Raw genomic sequence first — 26,620 nt, 5'->3', positions numbered from 1 at the left:
TTTCCATTTATAGCTGAATTCTGAGAAATAAGAAAATGTTTGCTTGTAGTCATCAGACATATTGCTGTACAATAGGCATTAATAGTAACAAAGCTATTATTCAGAGACATTGTTCCACTAGATTTTCAGCAACAACACCTATGAGTGGTGAGGGTGTCACACTATAATGAGAAGTGCAGTCAGGAACTGCTGGCTGTCAGTGGCAGCAGTATGAATCGTGTTGTAGGACAAAATAGGTGGCAATTTTTTAAACATGCAGCGTTTTTACTGTTGTGGAACATCAATCTTCAGTGTCATTTCTAATGCACACTATAAATCATTGCGAGGAGCCTACAAAGTAATTATCTGACGTAAACCGATGAAATCTGCTTCAGCTCAACTGCACTGCTCGTGTTCATGTTCTGCTCGTGTCACATGTGCTCTCGCGCTCTTTCTCGCGCTCTCTCTCTCTCTCTCTCTCTCTCGCAGTGTGCATGCCATCCTGCTGGGTAGAGCGAGTGTCACTCAAGTCACCCAGCTACCACCTTCATCTCCACCTCCTTGTTCCCTCCCCTTCATTTTCATGTTTTCTGCCTCAGTAGTATTCGGTAGTGCTGAAGCAGGCAGGCAGTGTAACTGCGTGTAAGAGAGAGAAAAAGAGAGAGAGATAGAAAGAAGAGATAAAGCAGTGCAAAAGGAAGGGGAAGGAAAAAGAAGAGGCTCTGGCTGTTCCGCCTTGTTCCACTTTTTCATCCCACGCCATGTGGCTTTTGGACTGGATTGTTTCACTTAACACAGCTGTGGTAAAGCTGGCCAGTGGGCTCAGGTGCAAGTAAGTAAGAGTGTGTGTGTGTGTGTGTGTGTGTGTGTGTGTGTGTGTGTGTGTGTGTAGTGGCAGAGAGCCAATGAGGCAGTGCTGCATTGACTGGACTGGGACATTTCCTGACTTATTGATGAGACGGTTTATTTTTAATGAGCGGTCCGGCTCTGGTTGTCGGACGTCCTAAGTTTTGAGTGGCAGGAGTGTAAGAAGGTGCTGTGTGTTCCGACAGAAGCCGGTGCCTGGGACTAATACTGATACCTCCACTGTCTGAAATTGCTGACTCGTCTCTAACACTATGTATACTACCTGGCTTATTTTCATCCGTTGCTTCCTGCCTGCGGTTGATGCTCAGTTTATGGTGAGATATCAACCTGTAATAGTTCTAGCGAACTTCTCACTATCGAAAAGTGTTTTTTTTTTGGGTGGGCTTAGAGGAGACTGATGATGCTTGTGTTATGTAAGCACCTTCTTCCTCAGCTGCAGCAATAGGCTGTGCTCGACTGCAGAGAGCTCGCACCGAACGCACCAAACAAGGCCATGGGGAGATGCTTCAGGAGATGCACAGCCTGAGATGCTGCATTGTCCTGTTTACGACTGTGATAAAGCTACTGGAAATCCCAGCCTAAATAAACACATTGTTTACCTTAAACAAAATGCCCTACAGATGTCGGGTTTCAGTAAGCAATCCTGCTCGGTTTGTCTTTACATCAGTAACGGATTGTTCAGCCAAAAGGATCTCGGTACAGCCACGTGCTGTGTGTCGAGTAACTGAAGTCGCTGATGAGTAGAGGAGCGAAGAGGATGAAGAGAGGATGACCAAAAAGACACGGCTAAAATAACATGTAGAACAGGGGTCCTCAAACATTTGTCTGTGAGGGCCACATAAGTTTTCCTTTATTTAATGGGGGCCGGGTCGGTCTGTAACAGAAAATGGCATGGGCTGGAGCAACTACCCGTATTATTGTGGAGATTTTTTGTTGACTTTAAATGTATTTATTATGCCTTTCTTATGCTCAATTATTTCATTATATTATGTACCATACAGACAAATGAGTAGGGCTGCAACTAATCGATTTTATATATATAATATATTCCAGTAGTGGGCCGTCAGGGCCAGCAAGGTCTTCTCTGCTGGCCTAAACACTATCAGAAGCACTGACCTACATTTACAACCTAATTTCTAATATTTCTTCCATTAAATTGTATTAATTTATTTCCAACAGTCTCTCTTCATTTCGTAGCGTTTCTCTTGACTGCATTGCCTCCAGTACGTGTATGTGGATGTTTTTTTTTTTTTTTTTTTTTGTCCAATCAGATTTCAGCCTCTATGTGCTGCCATGTCAATCTAATCTGCCCAGGGCCTTCACACTCAGTAGTGCTGGCCAGTGTACATTAAACTATATTAGCAATGGGTCTGTTTCTTTAACTAATCAGATTTCACAGCTAGCAGCCCAGAATAGCGTCAGCATTTTTCTGTCCTCTGATTGGTTCGTCAGAGGGAAACTGTTACAGACAAGTTCGACTAGCAAAACACGTCTGTAGCTCTGCACACATTAATACATCAGAGTTAGAATTTCTTTTGCCTACAATGGCTGACGGAGGAGGAGAATTGAGATATATATATATATATATATATATATATATATATATATATATATATATATATATATATATATATATATATATATAAAAACTATAAAATAACTATAATTATATTAAACCCCAATTCAGGGTATTTATGTACAGTGGAACCCGCTTTTGTCGCCTGCCTAGGGGACGCCAAAAAGCATAGAGATAAACGAAAACCAATATGGTGGCAATATATTAATGTGCTTGAAATTTCTTTATGTACATAATGTGCGTTATTAAATGAAAATGTACATGCACGTGTTTTTGGAGGTTTTTTTACACAACAGCGTTGCCGCGATTTGTTTGATGAAGGCATGCTATAAAAATGTACATACATGTTTGTTTACCCCCTGTGCTCAAGATATTAGCGTTCGTCGACATAAAAGAATCGACATAACCGATTAAAAATGCTTAGACAAAGCGAGAATTTGGTGGTTCCACTTCAAAAACGTCGACTTAATAGGGTTGTCGAGTTAACCGAGGTCGAGATAAGCGGGTTCCACTGTATAAAAGTGTCGTTTAAAAATGCAAAAGCCACATATTGAGTTTAACTATCTTTAATTTAGACATTTATAATTTAAGGCTTATTGTAGCTGCTTGTTGAAGAGTGCATGGGGGATTTCTCCTTTGAACAAATTCACTCATGCTGGGTTGTTTCTTTCTGTGAAGAAGAAGAAAAAAAGGAAAACAGCATTTTAGTATGGAATGGGAAGCAATTTGTGTAAATCAACATTTGTATTGTTTTTAATGATAATTGCAGAAGTTGACAACCAGGATAAAAATATAAATATAAAATATAATACGTTGTTTTGACATATTTTTCGTTTGTGAAGATATGCACGTCTAGAATATAAAATGGATTTAATTTTGTATAATAGCAAGCTAACAGGCTTGATTAAAAAAAGAAAGAAGAGAATCAAATAAGCATTAGTGTACAAATGCATAATCATTCGCTAAAAACCACAACAGTGACTAAAATGCTGCTGTTATTTGCTGCTTTTAGATTTAGTGTTTGTTCGCACCGTTTTAATTGAATCACTGTCACCAGCAAACCGATTACGCAACCTGATGCTCGCGAATCCCGACAGAACAGCTCCAGTGCGACTGTCCAAAAGTTAAACACTTAACACAATAGCACTTTATTAAACTATACCATTTTCACATGGTATAATACAGAGGAAATACAGTTTTTGCTTACCATGCTGATGTTTTGCCTTCATCCGTGACTTGGGACACACAAGGTTGACCTGTACTCTGCGCAATTTCACAGGCGGCTGTTATCTTGCCGTCACGCTAACCCGTAACTTGAGCAGTCCAACTAAACCATAATAGCATTCGTGACAATGAATTTCATCATCGATTATTATCTATTAGCAGCTCTACAAATGAGCATTACTTTTTACGATATAAAGCCTATTAAAAGAGCATTATCATCATCATAATGGCATTTATTCATATTCATTACTATTGAAATCAAAACATTTACTTATCTAGCAAATAATTAGGCTATGGTAATAACTAAAGATCGACCGATACTGATAGCTAGGTTGGATCGGACTTGCCGATAATCAATTAATCATTTGATTACAATGGGTAACATTTTTTAAATGGATACTGGATAAAAACCAACATAACACTTAATGTTAAATAGTACTGAACCAACATTATAATAAAAAAAAAAAAATCCTATTAAATCATGAAAGTGTAAAGAAAAAAAAAATTATTGATTAAGAAGTTGAATTGTATAATTAATAAATTATGAATAATAAATATAAGATGCGCCATCTCACGTGTACAAACAAACCACTCGTGTCGTCAGCGATTCGCCTCCAGGGCCGCTTTCGTAATGACAGGAAGCCGGAAAAGATCAATCAACTATCGGTGCCTTGACCTCCCTTAATAACTGAGGAAAATTTTAGTTTGAAAGCCACCAATTGTTAATAAATACAGGTTTGGTTTCATTAAAAGGTTTTTTTAAATCAAATTTTGTAATTTTGTCACTGTCTTTGTTTAGAGGGATGCCCCCTCACCACCACCAACATAAAACACAAAAGGGTGTAATTTGTGTGTTTAAGGGTCTCTTCAACCTCAAGATTTTTTCAAGTTTATTTGTCCATGGCAACAGTCCACGGTCTGTACACTCCCAGCATGATGTTCATACAATGCTACCAGGAGCAGGTCTCTGAGTCTCCTGATCTCAGTCCTAATTTGAAACAAGGTGGAGAGAGTTGTTTACCAGCAGCTGCACAATTTAATGACTTGTGCATGGCTGTATAACAACATCCAGAATCATGCAGTACAAACTTCTACGCTGTTCTCAAAGCCAAAACAGCTGAAGCTCTTGGTTTTGTATTTGTAATAAAAAGTGAAGGGTCTGGCTTGTCAGACTAAGCAAAATGTGGCCTGTCTGGTCTTTTATCTTGTTTTTTTCCCCGAATGCAAGTGAACAGAAAGTATGGGAATGCTTACTCTCTATTGCCAGTCATAAGCTCTATGGACACTCAAGCTTGAGGATTATTCTTAGAACCTGGTCTCAGTAATGTGGGTACAGAACATTAGGGCATAGTTTCACACTTTATTTGCTTTCCCATTTCTCTACAAGTACTCGAGCAACATGATTATAGGGATCTCAATTCAAACGTGCCTGGCTTTAATGATGCAAGTCTTTAACCCGAAATTGGAAGCACTGACTAGCAGAGACATGGACATCCTGTACTCTTAGCATTTTTGTGATTTGTGTGATTGGGAAAGAAAGCGCACTTGCGTCACGATGAAAAAACGCAAATGCAACTATTGCGTGTTCGGCATTACCTGAAGTTATCATTGGCAAATTGCTGTAGTAAGGAGGTGAAAAAACACTGTGCTATACAGTTCATGAAAAATAATCACCTTGTTACCGCCTTTGAGGGGGTAACAAATTCCACACCACCTTGGTGTTGAACATTCTTCATTCTGAGAACAGTGAAGGACTTCATTCTCCAGTGATGCATTAGCCCGGTGTTTCCACTAGGCGGCCTCGCTGAGCGCTGCCTGTGATTCCTGATAAGTTTCAGTCAGAGCAGGCAAGGTGGGGACGATGATAAGAGTGTCTGATTCAATTCTCCTGTGAGTCGGAGCACAGCGCAGTCAAAGTGTGAGAGAGAGAAAGCACATGGAAATGGAGGTACAATAATAAGAGAAAACGATAGAAAATAACGTATCATTGAAAGCAAGCGGGAAAGAAAAAGGAGCAGAAGGGAGAGATAAGGCTCTAGAGAGAAGCAAAACTCTGCAGTTATGAAGGAGAAATCAGGAGGCGGTTATGTTTTTTCTTACCTGCAATGCAGTGCCAGCCTGCTCCAGCCAATCGGAGCACGAGGCAGGGAAAGAAAGAGGCGGGCTTTAGGGGTGACGCCAGCAGAGCATGGCACACGGATAGAGAAAATGTGGTTATGAATAGTGAGAGAGAGTGGAAGATCTTTGTGGGTGTGTATGTGTGACAGGGAAGCGGGAGGGAGAGGGAGAGAGAGAGAGAGAGACACGTCTTGTAGTCATAACTCGGTGTGCAGGGTGCACGAGCTGCAGCCTCTGGTTAATGGCTTTGGCTCTCACCTGCGAGCCTTGGCCACCTCCATCTCTCATGGGCATCCGAGCATCCTGTAGGTGAGTGTCTCCGTTTCTCAATACTATCCACATGTTTCCTTGTCCATCTTTATACATTTTTTTTTTGGATGCCAAGTATGCACATGAACACATCACTCAGGATTTTCAGTTTCCCTTCGTTTCTGACAAAAGATCTTCAAAAAGTGCTGTTTTGCAGACGAGTGCAGAGAAGGATGGAGTTCGCTTTTTTTTTTCTTTTTTTGCATGAAAATAGTCATGCCATCTAGTAGGTGGCTTTTTGGAATCAACTTAAAGCACGGCGTTGTCTTTGAAAAATGACATGCTGGTCTGTTAGCAGCAGGTGGACAGGATCCCCGCTGCTTCCATACCGTCATTCCCTCCATTAGCAGCTGTGAGCATTCCCGAGTCTCTCCTTCCATCCGTCTATCAATTTTTGCAGCGGGCTTGTGAGTTTCATTTTGCATTTTCCACTTCACACAACTGTCACTACATGAGAACTTTTATGTTCCTGAGGTTCTGCTTTGAGTTGAAGCTGCTATACATTTTTATTTTCCCCATTCAGGCTTAGGGAAAGAATGATTTTCGATCATTTTTTTGCTCCTGGATTTCGCTGCTGCATTGCAGCAACAACAAGGAACGAAGCCTTGTGAAGACATTATAAGAAATTCTAGTGTAATTATATTTGTTGTGCGTCGCCCAGAGGAGTCTGTAAATGTGTTCATGGCAGACGGCTTGCGGGAATGTCAGTGTTTTGTAGCGTGCGCATGTGGGCTGGCGAAGTTGCAAGAAGCAGAGCTCCGCATTGAGCTCGGGTTTTAACCCCGTCTGTGCCAGATGTCGCTCTCGCCCACTCGCACATGCACACTTTCTGGGTTCGGGTATTACTCGGTGTTTGGATCAACGGATGACTGAGTGCTAAATTCCCAGCATGGTAAAAACGCATTTGTTCGTCAGATTTTAGCGCGATTTAGTTTTTTTTCTTTTTAGACTATAGACTCACTTTATGCACTAAACACATTATGGATATTATTCTCAGAAGTTTTGCCATCAGTAAATATTCTTTTATGTGATAATAAGCGTCATATATTATACATTATAACAACATTACAATAACATACCTGTGACATTCTGAGTCATGGAATGTCCTGAAACAACTTAACCTCTCTTGTCACTTCTGTTCTGTCAGCTGTAAACGTTTATTCCTTCACCATTCTCTCTCCTGAAGTTAATAAGACCAAAAAATGCAGTTTCTTAAATTGACGAAACCAACAGCTTTGTTTACAGCTTTACCACTGACTGTTACAAACTGGAAACTTCTTCCAAAAATGGAATAAAAAGCACCGGATCATCAATTGAACACATTTTATAAACGTGTTTTTTTTATGCTCCATGCGTTGACCAAAAACGTCTGTGTGTAAGCTGTGACCTATAGAAGACCTATATGCATAATGAGGGCATTTGTTACAACAATCGTCGTTTTTGCGGCATTTGTGGGTATTTTGCGTAATGATTCATCGCAGCGATTTTATTTTCATCCCTCACAGTGTGTGTTTGTGCACGAGTGCGTGTTGTGAACAGACAGTGCCAGTTGCTGTGATTTGATCGTTTTAATAGAATCCTCCTTGACGTTAACTGACATTATTACATGCGTTATTGCTCACTGGAGGTGTGTATATATATATATATATATATATATATATATATATATATAAAACCGGATCACAAAAAATATTGCGAGCACTTTATAGAAGGATTATGCATTTATACGCTTTAGCTACATGTTCCGAACACCTCCAGACTCCGAAACGCCTACAACACCCACCCACTTCATGGCCAGACTGAACAAAGACATAAAACACAGCTCAGGAAAAAGAGCTGCCAATTATTTGCAATGGAAGACTAACATTACTAAGCAACAGGGTCACACGGCATCACTGCGAACCAGCTGTTTATTACGGACGGAGCCTCGGCTCATTTTAAAGGACGGGTTTTTAAGGGCTAAGAATCTCCCCGTATTAGATGTTCTGATTAGTCAGATGTCTACCCGTTTCACCTCGAACACACGAAAGCGTATCAGCATAAATCCAATAATCATAATGTCATTATAAATGGCATGTTATGTAAGATGTTGATTTACATACTGGAGGAGTGAGTCACAGAGTCGCCCTAATGATATGTGAAGAATTTAGGCAAAGCACAGCAGTGTCTGTTGTCCCAACAGTAGAAAACAAACACCCACGGTGCCTTTCCAGACACTCGGTATTCCCGTCAAGCAGAGGCCAGAGGATCCTCACTGACATTGACATCACTGAAAACCTTTTTTTTGTTTTTTTTATTGTTGTTGTCGTTATTACTCCCGGGCTGAAAACGTTCTTTTCCAAAGATTCTTGCAAGATGTGGTTTTTTTAATGCTTATTATTTGTTTAGCGGGACTGGGAGTGGACTTAAATGTAACTGCTGTCGGGATAAAACCGAGCCGATCCTTGTGCTGGTTGGAGATAAGACGAGTGTTGTATGATGGTTCTTCACAACAAACAGTCGTTGGCCTTTGTTGCTTTATTTGACGCCTTTTTTTATTTTTATTTTTTTAATTATTTATTTATTTTTATTTTTATATATATATATATATATATATATATATATATATATATATATATATATATATATTTATTTATTTATTATTTTTTTTTAACTGGTTCTTCAAATCACTCTAAATAGACCTGAAACAAAAGAAGTGCAGCTATTTTGTTCTACTTTTAGGAGTTACTTATAAATCTTTTTATGATGCCTGTACTTCTCTAGATTAAGACCTCTAGCAGGTTTGTGACGTTATGTATGACATACACATGAGTATAGATAACAATAAATGAAAGGAATTAGCAGACATCAGTGCGTTTGGGGAGTTTACAAAGCGTGTACATTTAGCTTGCGTTGCTGATTTACCAACAATGTTAATACGAAGCCTTGCAGTCAAAAGTAAATGGACATCTGACTATCACAAAATTGAATATAATTGCGTTTTTGTGTACTCAAGAATTACTATTTTCTTTCATTGGAGCTAGAGACAACACACAGATCCCTACGCTCAACCCTACTTTCGGCGTCTACTCGTCCTACACAACCCTATTTGGCGTCAGGCTTTCCTTAACCAGGCCTGACCTTTTTGTGCTGACTGGACAAATCCCTGCGGCCATACTTCAGAATTTAGAGAAAAAATGTTTCCCCAGTAGATTGGATGCATCCCTCTATATTTTAATAAGGGATTTGTTGCTAGCTTGTTTGCATTTATTCCAAGAGTAGGTTCAGTTTGAGTTGAATAGGAAGCAGAAAACACCAGAGAACCATGTTCAACCATGTCATTTACTCAGAGTCAGGGCTTGACACAAATGGCTCGAAGGATGTATGTAGACTCAGAAAAGAAGCGAGCTGATTGCGGTTGACATTAATGACGTCCAACGGCTGTTTGATGCGACGCCAGGGCTCATGTTTGTGTATGTAATGACAAGGGCCAGCTGCAGAACCTGGACTTACTTACTAATTAATTTTCACCAGCAGTCCTTCTCATTACTGTGACAAAGGCAGAAGTGGCAGCTGTATTTACAACCTACAGGTGCACTTTCATTCTCACATACACATTCTACTCTTTGATGGGGGGGGGTTTACTTCAGAAGCACTCGACCCGACACCAGAAATTTTCGGAGCTTGTGTAGCGATTGTGCAGTTTGGTGCTGCTCTTCTTACCCAGATGGTGTCTGTATTACCCAAATAATGCTTGGCTCATGAAGCGCAAAATTGGTTCTGGCTGTGAAAGAAATGATCCTGAGGCTAACAGAAATGTATTTATTTATTATCTGTTTTTTGGGGGGGGGTTCTGTAAAACGCAACTGTGTTCTCATTTTTCTCGCTTTTTTTTTTGGCTGTTGGGTGTTTTGTTACTGCATTGCTTTTACTGCTCGGTACCTTTTTTTTTTTTTTACGATATTTTATTTTTTATTCATTCCGTTTCCCTCAGGGACTTTTTTTTCTTCCTCAGACACATTTGAATTGGCTAGGTCGAGTGTCGTTTTCAGAGGATTGTGCAAACATCAGAGGGCTCATTAAGCCCATGCAAATATGTTTCCTGTCATTTAAAATGTAGTCGTTAGTATTTGCAGCTTAATTACAGCAGAGATCATAATGAGGTGTTTGTTGTGCAAGTCATAAATGATTGGATTCGTAGGAGACGTCTTGGTCTTGTAGACAATGCCAGAGAAAATCCAAGGTCATCGCAGTCATTTCAGTTCGGAGCAGATTTTTGAGGAACAAAATTTCTTCCATGTTCCACATTCCAGAGTACAGAATAATAGACAAGGATAAAATGTCATTTCTTAGTAATCGCTCTGATGTTACACGAAGTTTGGAGATGGATAATATCTAATAATGGTGTAAGTGGTCTAAATTATATATTAGAGGTCGACCGATAGTGGATGTAACTTATACCGATAGTTAGATTGTTACCGGTTTATCAATTGGTAGTTTTAAATGTATACTGGATAAAAATGAACGTAAATAGTTCTTTACTGTTTTTTCTTCTTTTTTTTTTTTTTGGCCAATAAACAGTACTGAATCATGAACATGTGCCAAATTAAATAAATATAAAAGAATTTATAAATATAATAAATAAATTTTTCGTAATACTCTGGAGGACGCCGGGAAAGCTATCGGTACCGATTTTTGCCGATAGCCGTTAGCTCCAGCAATCGACTATGGGTGTTGATTAATTCGGCAAAACGGATTAATTGGTCGACCTCTATTATATAACCACTATTATATTGTAATGCAGCTGAAATAAAGTATTCTACAGATATCTGAAAAGAGACTTTATGAATAGAGCAAGGGAGGTGGTTCAGAGACCATGTATCATTTATTAGTCTGCTAGAAAACTTCAAGGTTTCTGGTGCCAATGGCTTTGGTATCCTTTAGTACTAGGTGTTAAACCTCCCCGACACGCACTATATTCGACTAATAAGCTCATAGCCATAGAGGCAGTTTCTAAAATTGAGGTTATTACACGACTGAAATTGGTATGGAAATGTGCCTCCAGCAGGCGTACTAACCTTTTTAACATTTTGCAGCAGTACCTCCGGATTTTAACACTGAAACATGTCCTCTACTTTGAGTTGTCATTCCAGAATATGCCAAAATAGCCTTTTCCACCCCCAATAAAAACGTCAGATAAGCTAATCCGCATATGAATTTAAAATCATTCGAAAATTCTGGAGGCTCCGCCCCCTTTCCCTCCGTCTCAACTATTAGTATTCGTGCAGCCAGTATTCTTACACAGAGATTCTCTCCTGTAATTACACACAAATGAACCTCCGCATGACCTGACCGCAGTAGAGCCTAATGAATTTTTTCTATTTACTGTGTGAAGGCGCTCTTTTTATTCTTTACACATGAACAACCCTGACCTGAACGGTACCGAAAATAAAACCGCCTGGATTAAGCACTTGTCAGCTCCCCTGCTGAGCCTCCCACTGTGGCTCCCTGCTGGAGCAGTTTGGGAAGGATAGAACGCGCTTGAAAAAGAATGCTGAAACCTAGTGAACACCAGCTTAATAACACAATGACCTTCTCTAGCGTGCGAGTGCATCGCAGAGAGAAGGCAGTTATATCATCTCATCTTTTTCAGAGCTCTCCCTTTTTTATTTTTTCATAGGAAACACTCTTCATGCAAATGATCCTCAGAAAAGCACTAATACCTTGTCCTCTTTTTAACCTAACCAATTTTTTATTTTTTTTTTTCAATTATTTATTTATTGCAGTTTGTTCTGACATTGCTGCAGAATGGTAATAATAGTGGTGATACCACTGAAGACACAGTTCTCACTATTTCACATGTATTGTACTATTGCACAGCGTTCTGTCAGTGCAGAGCCGAGCTGCTACCACGCAGAAGCATAAGCTCTAATTTTGGAAGCTCTGGTATTGTGTCGCCATGGCTGATAAGTGTTCTCCCTCCCTCCCCAGACCTGATCCCCACCCACGGGGAGCTGCCCAGCCTGACTCAGCTCTGCAGGAGCAAGAGGAGGAGATCTTGGGCTCTGATGATGAAGAGCAGGAAGATCCCAATGACTACTGCAAGGGTAAGACACAAAAGTGGATAAAAATAGAGGATGAGATTTGCCCCCATGGATACTTATTCACCTAAGTCTGTGATATTGGAGAGGATAAATTAACTGACTGAAGAAGGAGAAATGGCTGAATGTAGAGAACATCAAAACTTGGACAGACTGATAAATAATTGAATATATAAAAGGTGGATGAAATAGAGGGATAGTTGGATCAAGGGGGACTTTTTTTCTAGATGAACAGGTAATCAGATGGTTATGTGGTCGGATGGATGGATGGATGGATGGATGGGCTGGTCAATGGGTACATGGATGGATGGCTACTTGGTTACATAAATGTGCGGATGTACCTTGAATGATTGAGTACTCTCAGGGATATAAGGATGATCTTTGCGTTCCTTTGGATGGATGGATGGATGGATGGATGGATGAATTAATGTATGTAAAAGACACAATGAGATTAATAGTTAGATGAATGTGTACTTGCGTGGAAAAAATTAGTATGTACCTGAATGGTGGATTGAAAAGTACACGCATAGGTGGGTGCATGGGTAATTGGGTAGAGGAAAGGGTGGATGGATGAATGGACTGATCCTTTGGTAGATTGATGGGTGTGGGAATTGTCACATAGCAAGATAAAAGATTTGTTTTTCCATTTATTATTGATATTTTGCAGGCGGTTATCATCATGTGAAGATTGGTGACCTGTTCCACGGCCGTTACCATGTGATCCGCAAACTGGGATGGGGGCATTTCTCCACTGTGTGGTTGGCGTGGGACATCCAGTGAGTTAGAATTCCACTTTTAAACACTATAATGCTTTTACTTATTTTTGCTGTCTCTACTGCATTAGTTGTGTACATGCGTATTTGCAGGTCTCTGTATGGGGCTTATTATTTCAGTCTTGATATAATAACACTATTTATTTTGTGTGCCTGTGTGTATTTGTCTCTTTGCATAGGGGAAAGCGCTTTGTGGCTATGAAGGTAGTGAAGAGTGCAGAGCATTACACTGAAACTGCTCTGGATGAGATCAAGCTCCTGCGCACGGTGAGCATCCACCAACCTCACTGCTGCTATGGTGACCACTGCGAGCTGCTTTTGCGTCAGCAGCTTTCTTGAATACTTCCCTAGAAACTAATAACGTTCAGTGTTTCTTTTATTATTTTATAAGTGGTCAGGGGATGTAATTTCCTTTTCTCTTAAAGTTGTCAGTTGTGATAAAAGGACAAATTAGGTTCAAGTGATTTGTGACTCAGAAGCTGTCTTAAATGTCTGGATTAGGTGCGGACCTCAGACCCGAACGACCCGAGCGGAGAGAAAGTAGTGCAGCTGCTGGACGACTTCAAGATTTCAGGTGTCAACGGCACTCGTATCCTTACAGTCATTAATATTACTCTAGGTTCTTTAATGTTTCAGCATGTCTGTGTTTATCTCCTTTGTTTGAAAGAATGCCAGAATGCTGCATTTGACTTGACTCGAAATTGAAATTCAAAGTTATTTTTGAGTTAAATTTGCAATTTAAATTGTGACGCTTATCATTTCCAGATTTCTGCAAAGTACTGCAGGGTTTTGTGACTAGATCTGCCCGTACGAAGAAGCACTCTGCAGAGATCTGCTAATGAATCCTTTTTCAGCTCTTTCATGCTGGAAGAAATTTTAATAAGCGTGTTTGAGCTGTGCTCTTATCTATCTAGTGCTTCTTATGTGTTTTCCCCCCTTAGCATATGACCTTGACTGTGACTACTCTCAGATGTGTGCATGGTTTTTGAAGTCCTTGGTCACCACTTGCTCAAGTGGATCATCAAATCTAACTACCAGGGTTTGCCCTTACCCTGTGTTAAAAGCATTATTCGGCAGGTAAAGTACCTTACTGCACCTCTCTCGTCTCTCGTTTACATCCGATATAGCGACGAGTCTTTATTAGAATAAGACTGTGCAGTTTTAATACACTTGCGATCATCCCTGCAGCTGCTGTCATAAAAAAGTAATCACGTTTCGACCAACCGCTTTTAAGTATCTGGCAGTAGAACTAAATAATAACGTTCTCCTTCAGGTTTTACAAGGTCTGGACTATCTGCATACAAAGTGCAAAATCATCCACACAGACATAAAGCCAGAGAATATCTTAATGACTGTCGATGAGTCATACATCAGGAAGCTGGCAGTCGAGGCCACCGAGTGGCAGAAATCTGGAGCTCCTCCGCCATCCGGCTCAGCAGGTGAGATCAGAATAATAAATGATTTATCTGCCAAACGAACAATGAAAATTTATTTACTCTAGTACAAAACTATTCATCATGCTTCACATTTGCATCAAACTAATATCAAAACTAAGCGTGTCTAATGTCTTTGGGTTACTAAAAAGCATAACATAAAAACAATAAATTAATATTTTTGTCTTGTTCAGTTAATTAAGAGCATTTTCACACCTCAGGTCTGACACTCATGCCTGTAGCCAGAATTGTGGGCTTAATTAATGTATTTGGAAAGCGACACATCTTCCTGTATGTGAGAACGGCTCCCTGATGGCATGCCTTATTTAAAAGTGCTGTTCTTCACCACTTTTCTGATGTACCACAGTGAAAAACATCACCCCATTTCCATTTTAAAACTGCACTGTATTGTTGTCATTTAAGACATTGCAGAGGTTTGTAGTGAAGCTGCATTTGAAGTTTGTCAAGGTATTCGCTATGCATGTTAATCACTTAATCAGCGTGTGGCTTGTCCTGGTTTCATGATGTGTTTATCAGCATGAAAGTGATGATTTTTTTTTTTTTTTTCTTCCCCCAGTCAGCACAGCTCCAGCTCCCAAACAGGTAATATCTGTTATTCCCTTCTTAATATGCTATTTCTTTTATTTTATCTTATGTCATGACTCATGAGAGAGTGTTGCTCAATCTCTTGCTCAGGTGGTGAAAATGTCTAAGAACAAGAAGAAGAAGCTGAAGAAGAAGCAAAAGCGGCAGGCCGAGCTGCTCGAGAAACGCATCCTGGATATCGAAGGGTTAGAGAAAGCGAACGAGGGGGCCGAGGATGAGGAGGACGAGGAAACCGAAACCCCTGACACAACTCCGTCTGTCCCCAACAGTCAGACTCTGCAGGAAATCACAGCTGAGGCCACCCTGGGTGAGAGCGAGGGAAAGAGCGAGATTGCGAGGGAAAGAGAGACGGCAATAGCTTGAGTTAGGTTGAAGAATAAACACACAAGTGCATCAGGGCAATTAAATTTTTTGCAGCGTTCATGATCGAGCAGCGACGTCCTGATGTTTAATACAGTACCAAATTCTTGACATTGAGCTGTGATGGATATATGCTCATCTCTAGGACCATTTCTTTTTCAGCAGCTGCTGTGACTCATACCTTCCTCAGAATAAAGCGATGAGTCACCCCAGACACCCCGTTCTCATATTAGTAACAGCTGCATATTTTTTTGATATGAGTTTAGGTGAAGGGCATTTTTCATGACTGATGCTGGAATTAGAATAACTCAAATAAATGTATAATTTATGTTCTCCTTCACCCCCCCCTCCCCCCCGTCTCTCTCTCTCTCTCTCTCTCTCTCTCTCTCTCTCTCTCTCTCTCTCTCTATCTATCTATCTATCTATCTCGTCTCATCTCATCTCATCTCATCTCATCTGATCCAGAGGAAATTCCTGTAACCTGGCCTCAGCACAGAGAAAGTGCCTTGGACGGCAACTTTACCAGCCAGCACCCCGAGGACGAGAAGCCTGCTGACGCACAGCAGCAAGAGAAGGAAGAATCTCCCATCAACCCCTATGGCAACGTCACAGGAGAGGCGGAGTCCCAGCTCGTTAACCCCTACCCAGTGTGCAATGGGACGATCCCCTCCGAGCCAGGCTGTCCCGATGGTAATGGACCTTTGCATTGTGACATGATTGAGTCGCAGCAGAAACAGCAGACACTGAATACAACGAAGCCGAACGCCTGCAACATGCTAAACGATTGGGAGATAGAGTCGAGACGCAAGAAGGAGCTGGAGCCTAGTTCACAGGCAGGCCCAGACATGGAGGACGGTCAGTGAGGAGGCCTGGCAGAGGATGTTTTCCTTACTAACCTTTTACATTTGTGTTTGTGTTTTCTAACCTCTTGAGTGATGTAGTATTTCTAATCTGTAACACACTGTGTTGTGGCTTGGTCCATGTGGTATCGCTGCTTGGAGAATCGTTAACAACCTAATATCTAGTTTAGACCAGAAGACTTCATTCTTATCTGCAAAATCTGATGTGGCTGCACGTTTTAATTGCAACCGAACAGGTGGTCACACCTGATTACACTTGAATGATATTGGATAGTTGACTGTTGTGCCACTGAGGTGTGGCATCTATTCGGTTGGAATAAAAGCAGCCCCGTTCCTTTGCAGGTAGGTATGGAGTCTTCAGGTTTAGGAAGAATGCTTTTTGATGATTTGGCTCTTATTTGTTCAGCATTCAGCAGTGTGTGAATCATGTTACTAAGAACATTCATGCGTGTTTGTTATGATCATTCATTTGATATAAAATGATGAATATTTGCACAATTAAAATTTTTTTGGAACTCACCAAAAACATTTTGAATATGCTTTAAACAGCATTTAGTTCTTATACAGTTGCTGAGTTGCTCACACTTGCTGAAGTTGTATAAGATACAATCTAATCATTAGTGTCCCAGGATGCTCCAACATGAAGCAGCTATTTTGGGGTGCAGTTTGAATAAAAAAAAAAAAATCAATTTGTTTTTTCTGGATTACAGTTCTCATGCACATTTGTGTAGATACTGGATTTTTGGCAAAAAATGTACCATATTAGTAGTGAGAGTAAAGTTTATTAAAAGATGTGCTAATTGGGGCGTACACATGACCGATCGATCATAGTTGCTGTATCCATGCTTAGGTGAGATTGCAGCTAATTAAGGTTGCTGAGCAGCCTTTTTAAGTTTTCTCCAGGGAATATCGACCAACAAATCCCACTTTGCCTTGCAAATCTGTTTCAAAGATATCTAACAACTTGTTGCCGCCTCCCGATATTGAAAAGTTAAAGACCTTACAGTGTGGTGTTTTCCTGCAGAGTCTCATAGAGTGCCGATGTGTTTCCTGTCTCACTGGAGCATTTTATCGATGCATAAAATTGATCCTTCTCGAAACGCCTCATGCGCATTCGCCTCGCCGATAAAACGCTCCGCCAGCGAACACATCCCGTCCAGTCGTGCTTGCAGAACCTGTCAAGTAGTGTTGATTTCTCAGGTTCCCTCCGTCTTTGTTTGTTGTTCCGTAGTTAAGCTTGCAGCAGGGAGTCTCTTGGTGAATCTGCTGGAACCACTGAACGCTGACAAGATCCAGGTGAAAATCGCCGACCTGGGCAACGCCTGCTGGGTGGTGAGTAGACGCGTCCTTTCCATCACTCTTCCTCTTGCTGAAATTCACAGTACTCTAGCTGATGTTTATACAGCACATGTATTAGATTTAAGTGCACTCATTTAGCCATGTGACTTATCATTCTTTTTGTTCTTTCCTATTCCCTGTCGTTTTCTCTCTCTCTCTGGTGACTCTGCAGCACAAACATTTCACGGATGATATTCAGACACGGCAGTATCGTGCTCTGGAGGTGCTAATGGGTTCAGGCTACAGCACCCCAGCAGACATCTGGAGCACAGCATGCATGGTGGGTTCACACACATTCTCACACACACACAAAAATGACATTTACCGTAAATGTAAAACCCACAAATTCTATTCCCTGCATACCTTTTCTGCAAGTGCAGTAGGTTCCTATTTTGTATTATTTTTTTTCATTTCGAAGCAGAACTGATTTATTGAGACTGTTTGCGGGTAAAAAATTAACACAAGCTGCTTCCTGTATTTGACATAAGCGTGGCAATAACAGTTCCTCTTATTGTAGCACTTGTACTTAATGTCCACACATACTGGGAAGCACACAGAGGCAAGATGCATATTATATAGAGTTCATTGCATTATTCATATTATATTCAGTCTGACAAATTCTGGCCGTTGTTTATGCATTATGCACATGGTGTAGTACAGTGTAGAATCCTGAATTTTGGTCAGAGCGACGCTGACTAGCCTCTCCTGCTCTTTAGCATTCGGCCCGCACTTGTCATGTCCTTACTCAGCACATCCTTAATAATAAAAGCAGAGCGAGGCAAACCCTGCAGCCCAGTCAGCATTTCAATGAAACAATGAGGGCCCAGTACACAGCACACTGACACCTCGCAGACCTCCGACTGGCAAAGGTCAACGAATATGCCTGACCTTGAGCTCGCTTCCTGCTAACATGGGAATGCGATGACCCGAGGATTACAGTGAACCCATATACACACCGACCAGGCATAAAATTTACATCATAGCACTGACGGGTGAAGTGTGTATATTAGGCAGCAATTGAACGTTTTATCCTCAAAGTTGACGTGTTCGAAGCAGGAAAAATGGGGATTTGAAAAAGCATAAGGATTTGAGGGAGTTTGACGAGGGTCAAATACTGACGGCTAGACTACCGGGTCAGAGCATTTCCAAAACCGCAGCTGAGGCACATTGATACACATCGGGAGCGAAGGCTGCCCATGTGGTCCGATTCAACAGACAAGCCCCTGAAGCTCAAACTGCTGAAGAAGTTAATGGTTTAAATGCTCGACAGGTCAGGACCAACCTTTTTGCCAGAACAAGGGGACCAACACACTTATACGCAGGTGTTCATAACGTTATGCCTGATAGGTTTAAAGACCGCCTGATTTGAATGTATACTCCGGATAGACACAGGACAGTACAGGACACAGTCTTAACACAAACTTACACTTTGCAGAATGGGATTTTCATTTTTTTTTCCCAGGCGTTTGAATTGGCAACAGGAGATTACCTGTTCGAACCGCATTCTGGTGAGGATTACTCCAGAGATGAAGGTAAACTTTTGCTCCCCTTTTCAACATTCTTTCTCCTTGCAAAAGCTTTTTTGCCATAAAACCCCCTGTATATGTGTTTATAAAGCACAGTTCAGGTGCTAATTATAAATCAGGATTTATCATTGCTGTCCCGGGCCTGGCTTTGTTGCTCGTACAAAACCTCTAAGTATTAGCACTAATGAATAGCTTTGAATGCCTCTCCATCCCTCTTCACAGAATAATAGCTGGCGTAGGTGGCAGAGTGCTGTTAAATATTAAACCCCATGGTGCTCATTAATTAGCACTTGGGCGAGAGTCATTCAAGTTTAACAGGAGGGCGCAACGGACGCGCACCTCGCGTAGAATTTACACTTATGGCTGGGACGTCCTGATTTTCTTATGTTAAACTTATTCGTCTGACGCAAAGTGTGCACAAAAATATATTGTTAGTTTTAAGGATGCTTGAGGAATTACTTAGAAATTGATCATAATTATTCACCATGAAAAAAGTGATAAAATTTGCATGCTTGTTGAAATGTTTGACAGCCATCATCATTTGTCATTTATGAACAATCTCCTCCCCTATCTTTCGCTTTCTCCCTCTCACGAACAGATCACATCGCGCTGATCATCGAGCTGCTGGGCAAAGTTCCTCGCAAACTCATAATGAATGGCAAATATTCGAAGGAGTTCTTCACCAAGAAAGGTCTGCCGCCATTCTTTTGTCTCTCCACATCCAATTAACGGCTTTGCCACCCGCACCGCGAATTTCATGTATGATGAACAAGGTATGCGTCGACGTAACTATCGCTTTCTCGTTGTGGCTTGGAAAAATAAAGCGCACGTTTGTAAAGGAGTGCTTCGAGGGAACAAAAAGAACGCATCACGACGACCTGCTAATATGTAAAGAAAATCAAACTGTATTAAAAGCAAATTTGCATCACTGTCATTAGAAAGATGGAAGAAAAGGAACATCCTTAGTGGTGTGTATGTCGGCAGCAGCAGCAGCAGTAGTAAAAGGACATGATGAAAGGATTAAGGAAAAAAGTCAACCCAGATAGAAGAATTTACTACTATAAGAATTTCTTCACGTAACCATAGCAACCATACCCAAAAGAAATTGACCTTCTGAACACGGTGAAGGCATTCTTGTGTAAAATCTTTCATATTTCTTACTAAATTTCTATTTTTCGTTGTGTGTGTCATGCAGGTGACCTGAGGCACATCACTAAGCTGAAGCCGTGGGGGCTTACGGACGTCCTGGTGGAGAAGTACGAGTGGCAGAGGGAGGAGGCGCAGTGCTTCAGCAGCTTCCTTCTCCCCATGCTGGATCTGATCCCCGAGAAAAGAGCTACAGCTGCCGAGTGCCTCCGGCACGCCTGGATCGCATCGTAATAGCCGGGTGGGTGGTGGTGGGGGGGATAAACACACGCACACAGATACTTATCTTCGATTTAAAAAAATAAAAAAATAAATAAAAAAAGACTAACCAAGTCTGTTCAAAAGATATACTTCAGTTCATGATGGAACATGAAGGGGTCCAATCAAACAGATGTAATATCTATTTATTTCTCGTAATAGTCCTTTATATGTACCAGGTGCAGTTTGGTGTGTCCTACCATTTTGATGCCCCCTTCTCTTTTGTGTGCAGACCGCGTCTAACACCGCGCTCGTTTTCATACGCAGGGTAATTCAGCAGATTAATACAAGTCGAATTATTTCTCTACATTCGCTTTAGTCATAATCGGCCTTTTTGTGACACAGCCGTGTTCATTTGGCAACACTGAAGGAAGCACAGATGTTCTGTCTCTACTGTAAAAATAAAAGTTTGGTTGGTTTGTTTTGTTTTTGGAAAGTTTTCCCACATTACAGCACAGGCTGCATGAGACACATGAATGATTTCAGGCTGACAGTGATGGCCTGGCTGTAAATGGACATTTATTGTATAAACAGATGCGTAACGATTTTCAGCTGTCACTTTTGTCATATGTAACTCGAAAAAATGTACAAAAAAAAAAAGAAATACAGCGCACAATTAGGTACGTGAGGGACTGTCGGTGTGCAAAAAAAAAAAAAAAAAAACCCTAAAAGTTTCATACGCTCAATGTGGAAAAGTTGAACGTCTTCGCCACAGAGTCAGTGGTGTGAAACCAAAGAGTTGGCGCTCTTTATCACAGTGTCACCATTGTTCAATTCATGCATTGCGTTTTTTGCTCGATGGCGATGTTTGAGTAACCGATACGAAGATGCCTTGATAAACGCTTCTCTGAATTTTGGGGATACTTTTACTGATGTTGCTCGTAGCAGGATCAGTGATTTTGTTTAGGGTTGTTTTTTTATGTGTAAATGAACGTAGAGTTTTATTGTGAAGGACCGGGACCTCTGCTTGCTTTTTGTATCGAAAGACTTGTCACCTTTGACCTTTTCCAATTTCCACAAGCATGTCCTTTTTTCTTTTTTTTTTTCTTTTTTTTCCACCCCTTTCCTCTCCTTTCTCTCTCTTTGCTTTTTCTCAGCCGTTACACTCTTGATTGTTTGCTGCTTTCTGTAGTTGTTCTGAATAAAGCCTTGAAAGTCGACAGAGTTGTGTTGTTTTCTTCTAAATATTTTTTACTAACAGTCCTTGATCTGTTGTTTCTTCTTGTCCCTCAGCATGTGTTCATCTAACATTTTAAACATGAGAGAGAGAGAGAGAGAGAGAGAGAGAGAGAGAGAGAGAGAAGACCGACTGACTGGAGCTGACTGGCAGGTTAAGTAAAATACAATTACAGCTGTGCTGAGCTGAAAAGATCTCAAGAACATCAGATCTTGAGGTGGCTAGGCTACAGGAGGATACTGCCAATCCTGTCAGCCAAGCTGAAGACTACAGCTGAAGACCAGAAAAAGACCATACAATTATATATTTTTACATGGTAAAATACTGAACACTTCTTTGACACAGTGCTAAAACCAATATCTTTTATAATATATATCTATAATTATATAATTTACCAATTGTACAAAAGCATATTTTTTTATATAATCATAAATAATAAGCCGCTTAATGTCTGAATGAAATAGACGTACATCAAAATAGTGGTAATTATAAATATTTAAAGTAACCTCCTTAATAGAGGGGAGGGGGGGCTCCAGATGTAGACACTCCACAGATGGCTGATGCAGTTTCGTAAGAGGTGCAGAAGCTCAGGGGCTTCATGCTTCTTCTGCAAATTAAAGGAGACAATCATGTATCAGTTTCACAATCTGACCATGCAGAACCTCGGCAGAGTCGCATTCTCAACACGCTGCTGTGCAATGGGACTCTATTGGCTCGTGAAAAGAAACAAAAGTTACCGAGCATCTATTTTAGGATTGCGTTGCTTGGAAACAAACAGTGAACTAAAGTTTGTTTCAAAGTGGAGGTCATTGTCTTTCGCTTGCTTCTTAGAATAAGTGGTAAAGAAAACATGGGGTGCTTAAAATGTGTTTGAGAATACAACTGGACAAAATGCGGAACAGCTGCCATACAGCTGTGGAAATTGTTACTATATATATACTATAAATACTATATAGCGTTCCAATTCATCCCAAAGCTGCTTAATGGGGTTGAGGTCTGAGCTCTATAGCAGACCACTCAAGATCCTTCACTCCAACCTATGAAATCCATGGAGCTGGCTTTGTGCACATGGGCACGGCCATCCTGGAACAGGTTTGGGTCTCTAGTTCAAGTGAAGGAAAAATTCAATCCTCTCACATTCAAAGTATTCCTGTGCAATTGTGTGCCTCCAGCTTGGTGATAACAGTTTGGGGATAAAACCACACGGCTGGAAAAGTCAATATTTATGTCTGAATAGTGTAGCTTATCATCTTACCTTTGCTGTCCTCCATGTGGAAGTCCTCTGGTAGCAGTTTGTCCTGTCTGTTACCGAGCACAAATGCCAGGAAGGCAAGGACGAGGGCGTCGTTGATGCTGATGATGGCCAGGATGTAAGCCCAGCGCACCGTACAGTTCCCCAGCGTGTACTTATCTGTGCGCTGCCCACACATGCGCTTCACCTCCTCCGAGTCCCAGCCATCTGGGTAAATCATACAGCCTATGACCATACAGGTGGCTGCATGACAGAAGAGCCTGATCACTGAATCATAAGGACCAATGTGACATGTAATACCATACATACATTCTTATGCATATATTTGGGAATGGTCTTATTCCTGGAATTTGATCTCACAGTGAACTTTTACCGCCTGTTTTTAATTTTTCTTTATTAATTTCACTGTTGAGCTCAGACACACCACATTGTTTTCTTATATCCAAGTGAAAAAAACAATACTGAAAATATCAAGTTTATATCAGGACACTGCTAAAAATCACACACACACACAGTCCCGTGCTCTTAATCACCCAGCTTCTGATGAGACACCTGTTCTCCATTACACATACAAAGTGTAAATATTCGTCGCCTCTTTGCGAAGTTTTCGCTGTGTTTGCTTTCCTCTTATTCAATACCTAACCGTGTTCGTTACTTTGGTTTTGATCTGCTTTCAGATTCTCGTTCTTTGTTCCTGCCTCTGCCTAGTTTATGCTGTTTGCTGATCGCAACATTTGCTGTTCCCCCCTTTATTCTAATTCATGTTTTTTATTTGTCTGCCATTGTTTCATTAAAACGGCTGGTGTGTGTAAGGAAGCGATAGCTCAATGGTTAAGGCTCCTAGTTAGGGATAAGAAGGTCAAGGTTTCAAGCTCAAGCATTGCAAAGATGTAACTGTTGAGCCCTTGAGCAAGACCCTTAACCCCTTTTGCTCCAGGGGTACTATATCATGGCTGATCCTGTACTCTGATACCATCTGAAATTCCTAACAGATGGTATATAAGCTGGTATATAGGGAGATGGTAGCTTAGTGGTTAAGGCATTAGACTTTGGATCTAAAGGACAAGAGTTAAAATCCCAGCCACACCAAACCAAGCTGTCACTCCTGGGCCCCTAAATAAGGCCCTTAACCCCATAGCGGCTCAGTTGTATGAATAAGATTAATGTAATTTGCTCTGGATAAGGGCGTCTGCCAAATGTAAATGTATGCGAAAAAAAAGCGTTGTGATGTGTAAGTGACAAGTAAAAGACTTTTAATTGACAGTGCCATGCTGCTATAGTCCCAATGATAAGTCTTTCTTGCCTCCACCTTATGTCTAAGATACACCTTAAAATTTAAACAGCTAAATAGAAAAAAAAAAAGGAACAAAGCACAGGGAAATAAACCTTACAACATAATCAATGCTCAGCATAAAATGCACCCAGCTATTAAATAAAAACGCTTTGCTACGTTCTATCAAATTATTATAGTGCTGAATTATTACTTAAACCATTTGTCCTTATTGTACCACCAAGTGGAACATTATGCCCCCCTCCCACTGACAAGAAGCAATGAAATATGCAAGACCGAGGCAATAAATATGAAAAAGTGTTGCCAGGAAACTCTGGTCAAGGCTGCTTTCACTGCAGGGAGCTAAACTGCGATCTATTATTTAGTGTCATACAATATCTAAGTAGCAGGACAGCTGACACAGGCTCAGGTGTTTGTTTACTGAGTGCTCCTACTCTTACTCACTCTCGCTTTTTAATGAGATGATGGTTTGTAGAGGGGTTTTCAGGAATGTTGCAGGTCTTTTAGGCTTCTGCAACTGTTTGAATGATGTCCAGTATTACAAGGCATTAGACTAAACATTTAGACTTATTCATAACTAATGTTTTTTGTTTAGAGATATGGTAGATTTTTGGTAAGAAGATGGTCAGTAAAAATCCCAGGATCATCAGAAAGCCATTACAGGGCCCCTGATCAAGTGAGATCCTTTTGTCTGTATGGTAAATAAATAGATCTGGCATTCCCAAATCGAAATGTCAGAATAAATGTGTTTTATGAAGCAGAAGCCGATATCTCAACAAGCTCTTGTATGTAGTAGGAACCGATGGAACTGACCATGGTGCTGAAACCGCAAAGGAGAAGCTCTAGCCATCTTGTTCCAACAAGACACAAAGCAAGCTTCATTAAGTTTTTGGTTTACATGGTTTGAGATCTTGAGTGGCCTGCTCTAGACCTCTAACACCTTTTGGGTGAATTGGAATGCTGACTGCACCCCTGTTGTAATAAATTTTTGTTATTTGTAGCATTTTAGGTACGTGTTTCTTAAAGTAGGGGACAGGAGTCTACAAAAAAAGCATTTGTATTCTACTACAGTGGTGGAAATTACAATTTACCATTATTGAAGTTCTAATATTTATTATTAATTTTAGCCAATTGGATGTGACTATAGTCAGTTCAATTGAATCGGTTTCCTTCAAACCAAACCTTGTCTTCCTTCAAATCAAACCAAATCTTTCATTTTCTCAAAGACCATCCCAGAAATTCTAATGGTTTTCATGACCAATACCATTAATAACCACTAACTGTTAGGCATAAAACCATTACCAAATAATTTTCATCGTGTTGTGTTTGTGTCCATCAATAAATCATCCGAACCGAAGAAACCATTGCAGAAACTTTGGTGGTGGTTTTTAAGTGTCTTAATGGTCCCCATTATTGTCCAGTACATGTAAATACTTGATCTACCAAAGGTTTCCAAAGCTGGTCTGGTGGCTATAACATACCACCATTTACTAGTAGAGACCCACAGAGACCATTACAGTTTCCAATAAAATCAATATAATTCCCATCACAACCATTAAAACAATTATAAATTAGGTAAAGGGAGTTAAAGCTTTATATAAAAGTGAATGTGTGTGTGTGTGTGTGTGTGTGTGTGTGTGTGTGTGTGTGTGTGTTTACCGGCGGCTAGCTGCATCCACGCACAGATCTTATACACACTACCAGCATTGCAGAAGAAGAAGAGGCTGAAGCAGCCTATAGTGCCAACAACCAACAAGAAAGAAATTCCGACGAAGAACATGGCTGTCTTAAAAGCTCCAGAGGGAATGGATCCGAAATCCAGAGCGCTTCCTTTACACACCAGTTCTCCCGTGATTGGGTTTCCAATGCAGTAGTGAAAAAGCCCGAAGTATCCGGACTGCGGGGTATCCACACTGTCCCCGATCCAGTAGGGCTGAATAAACACCACCATGGTGATTATGGCAAAGCAGATGGTTAAGATGATCCACAGCACGCCGATTGCTCTGGCGTTTCTCACATAGTTAGTGTGATAGATCTTGGCTGCTTCTTGAGCTGGGATAAGTTTACCCATCGCTGAAGAAGGCCCAAAAAAAAAAAAAAACAGAAAGAAAACAGAAAAAATATATATAGTAAATAAACTCCGTGTGACTCCTCTTAAAACCACCGGTTTAATTTGGTGTAAGACTCAAAAGTTCCCCCGACTTGATAAAAAAAAAAAAGGAAAACTCGTAGTACCCAGGTGAAGCTGACCAATCAGATTGAAAGGTGGGCGGGTCTTTTCTGGCCGCCCTTTAAAACTAATGTTAAGAATACCCTTAAAAATACTTCATGCCCTTTTCTGGTTAAAAAATACACATTTAAAAATCCTTGGGGATAAAATTTGTTTGTATGAGTTCTTCGTTGTTCAAGAGACCAGTGGTTGAAAGACAAAAGTGGACAAAATTGGC

General features: G+C 40.6%; 2 protein-coding genes across 8 annotated transcripts in view; one reads left to right on the top strand and one right to left on the bottom strand.

The window, feature by feature from the left end:
* Positions 1-21,613, top strand: part of srpk1b (SRSF protein kinase 1b) — a 27,921-nt gene extending 6,308 nt beyond the window's left edge. For 2 of the 5 annotated variants that reach the window (XM_046875162.1, XM_046875164.1), the window contains exons 3-16: positions 12,044-12,159; positions 12,821-12,929; positions 13,106-13,193; positions 13,428-13,515; positions 13,897-14,003; positions 14,200-14,365; positions 14,937-14,962; positions 15,056-15,272; positions 15,791-16,180; positions 17,417-17,517; positions 17,696-17,803; positions 18,986-19,055; positions 19,648-19,740; positions 20,245-21,613. In XM_046875162.1, the coding sequence (XP_046731118.1) occupies positions 12,044-12,159; positions 12,821-12,929; positions 13,106-13,193; positions 13,428-13,515; positions 13,897-14,003; positions 14,200-14,365; positions 14,937-14,962; positions 15,056-15,272; positions 15,791-16,180; positions 17,417-17,517; positions 17,696-17,803; positions 18,986-19,055; positions 19,648-19,740; positions 20,245-20,429 (1,864 nt within the window). In that variant the 3' untranslated portion in view covers positions 20,430-21,613. Of the gene's footprint in view, positions 1-594; positions 812-5,923; positions 6,074-12,043; positions 12,160-12,820; positions 12,930-13,105; positions 13,194-13,427; positions 13,516-13,896; positions 14,004-14,199; positions 14,366-14,936; positions 14,963-15,055; positions 15,273-15,790; positions 16,181-17,416; positions 17,518-17,695; positions 17,804-18,985; positions 19,056-19,647; positions 19,741-20,244 lie in introns of those variants that run through there. The other 3 variants (XM_046875165.1, XM_046875161.1, XM_046875163.1) reach the window with 3 other exon arrangements.
* lhfpl5a (LHFPL tetraspan subfamily member 5a) lies at positions 21,366-26,620 on the bottom strand. Of its 3 annotated transcripts, XR_006928692.1 has the most exons (4): positions 25,833-26,620; positions 22,886-23,125; positions 22,137-22,237; positions 21,366-21,903 (listed from the first exon to the last, which is right to left on the bottom strand). XR_006928692.1 is itself a non-coding variant. In XM_046875167.1 (3 exons), exons 1-3 carry the CDS (start codon positions 26,242-26,244, stop codon positions 22,227-22,229), a joined length of 663 nt encoding a protein of 220 aa, XP_046731123.1. In that variant the 5' UTR covers positions 26,245-26,620; the 3' UTR covers positions 21,366-22,226. The 3 variants fall into 3 exon arrangements, 2 of the variants coding, with proteins under 2 accessions (XP_046731123.1, XP_046731122.1); XM_046875167.1 differs by having other exon boundaries at positions 21,366-22,237; XM_046875166.1 differs by lacking the exons at positions 21,366-21,903; positions 22,137-22,237 and having other exon boundaries at positions 22,640-23,125.

The sequence above is a fragment of the Silurus meridionalis genome, chromosome 19, assembly GCF_014805685.1.
Source record: "Silurus meridionalis isolate SWU-2019-XX chromosome 19, ASM1480568v1, whole genome shotgun sequence".
NCBI classification, from domain to species: Eukaryota; Metazoa; Chordata; class Actinopteri; order Siluriformes; family Siluridae; genus Silurus; species Silurus meridionalis.
The sequence above is the reverse complement of the archived record's forward strand: the minus strand, read 5'-3'. Positions and strand labels throughout refer to the sequence as shown.

What these genes read in the sequence shown, in the direction of transcription:
- lhfpl5a (XM_046875166.1), bottom strand. Translation starts at nt 26,244, where the DNA reads ATGGGTAAACTTATCCCAGCTCAAGAAGCAGCCAAGATCTATCACACT. An exon ending in GTGGATGCAGCTAGCCGCCG is followed by an intron (nt 23,126 to 25,832) that starts GTAAACACACAC and finishes TCTGTCATGCAG; the next exon opens with CCACCTGTATGGTCATAGGC.